This window comes from Perkinsus marinus (assembly GCF_000006405.1).
Source record: "Perkinsus marinus ATCC 50983 genomic scaffold scf_1104296951192, whole genome shotgun sequence".
In the NCBI taxonomy this organism is placed as follows: Eukaryota; Perkinsozoa; order Perkinsida; family Perkinsidae; genus Perkinsus; species Perkinsus marinus.
In genome coordinates this window covers 1-987 of record NW_003209368.1, presented here as the reverse complement: position 1 = coordinate 987, position 987 = coordinate 1, and the positions used below count along the sequence as shown (strand labels likewise).

General features: G+C 45.2%; 1 protein-coding gene across 1 annotated transcript; it reads left to right on the top strand.

The window, feature by feature from the left end:
• Positions 1-36: 36 nt before the first annotated feature.
• Pmar_PMAR009401 (acetyl-coa synthetase, putative) lies at positions 37-347 on the top strand (the record flags this gene model as incomplete). The annotated part of the gene is made up of 2 exons (XM_002777703.1): positions 37-156; positions 207-347. 2 exons carry the CDS (start codon positions 37-39, stop codon positions 345-347), a joined length of 261 nt encoding a protein of 86 aa, XP_002777749.1.
• Positions 348-987: the final 640 nt, after the last annotated feature.

Sequence of the window (987 nt, the reverse complement as noted above, 5' to 3'; positions counted from 1 at the left end):
TCGCATCATGTTGATTCTATGTCTGTATCGACTCGTATGATCAGGAACGAAGTAAGAAAGTCTATTGGACCCATTGCTACCCCGGATGTCATCCTGTGTGTTCCGGGATTACCCAAGACTAGGTCGGGTAAAATAATGCGGAGAATTTTAAGAAAGGTAGGGGGGTGTAGGAGCTCCTGGCTGGTATGGAGTTGCATGCAATTCAGGTGGCCAACAGGATCTATAACGATATGGGCGATACGTCGACTTTGGCAGAACCAGAAGTTGTCGAGGCCATTGTTATGAGAGCGAGAGCTCATCATGGCGAGGATATGAGGAAGGGAACTTTCTCAACGCACTTACAATGATTATCATAATTTCACTATTATTTCTCTATTATTTTATGAGCCTGCTCGCTGTGCGCGGAAGACTCTGACCGTTGGAAGCTGAGCTCAACGGTCGTATTCAGCTTGCTAGTCTTCTCTCGATTATCTGAAAACTTGATAGTAGAGTTGTGTTACTCTTGGTGAACTGTTAGGCGGGTAGAGTTCTCTGTATATTTCTGTAAGTGAGTTATCCGCAGCATCGCATAAGTCGTGGCCTATTTCTCAACGACACCAACTTTTTTGTTTACGAATAGAATGAAATATGCAACTAAATGATTGCAATTAGTATGTGGCAGTTTTATTAGGATACTCACTCGATTGGAAGCATCTACAGGCCTATCATTCTCCGCAGTCGGGTAACCGCAGTCACGCGTAGCGACATACTCGTAACTTCATATGGTAGAGCTGTGGCCACTTACATTACGTTCCTGCCCAGTTATCGGAGTTACGTAGAGCTGTGGCATCAAATGCGAGCCGGATGCAATTATTGCCCTATCTGGAGTTTGTCTAATCATCTGGCTCTCTGGTCCGAATCAACATGATGGATATCGGACCGTCCGATATCCATCATGTTGACAGACAGGAGTCATCTCCGGTCATACGGCTTCGACTCGATAGTTCT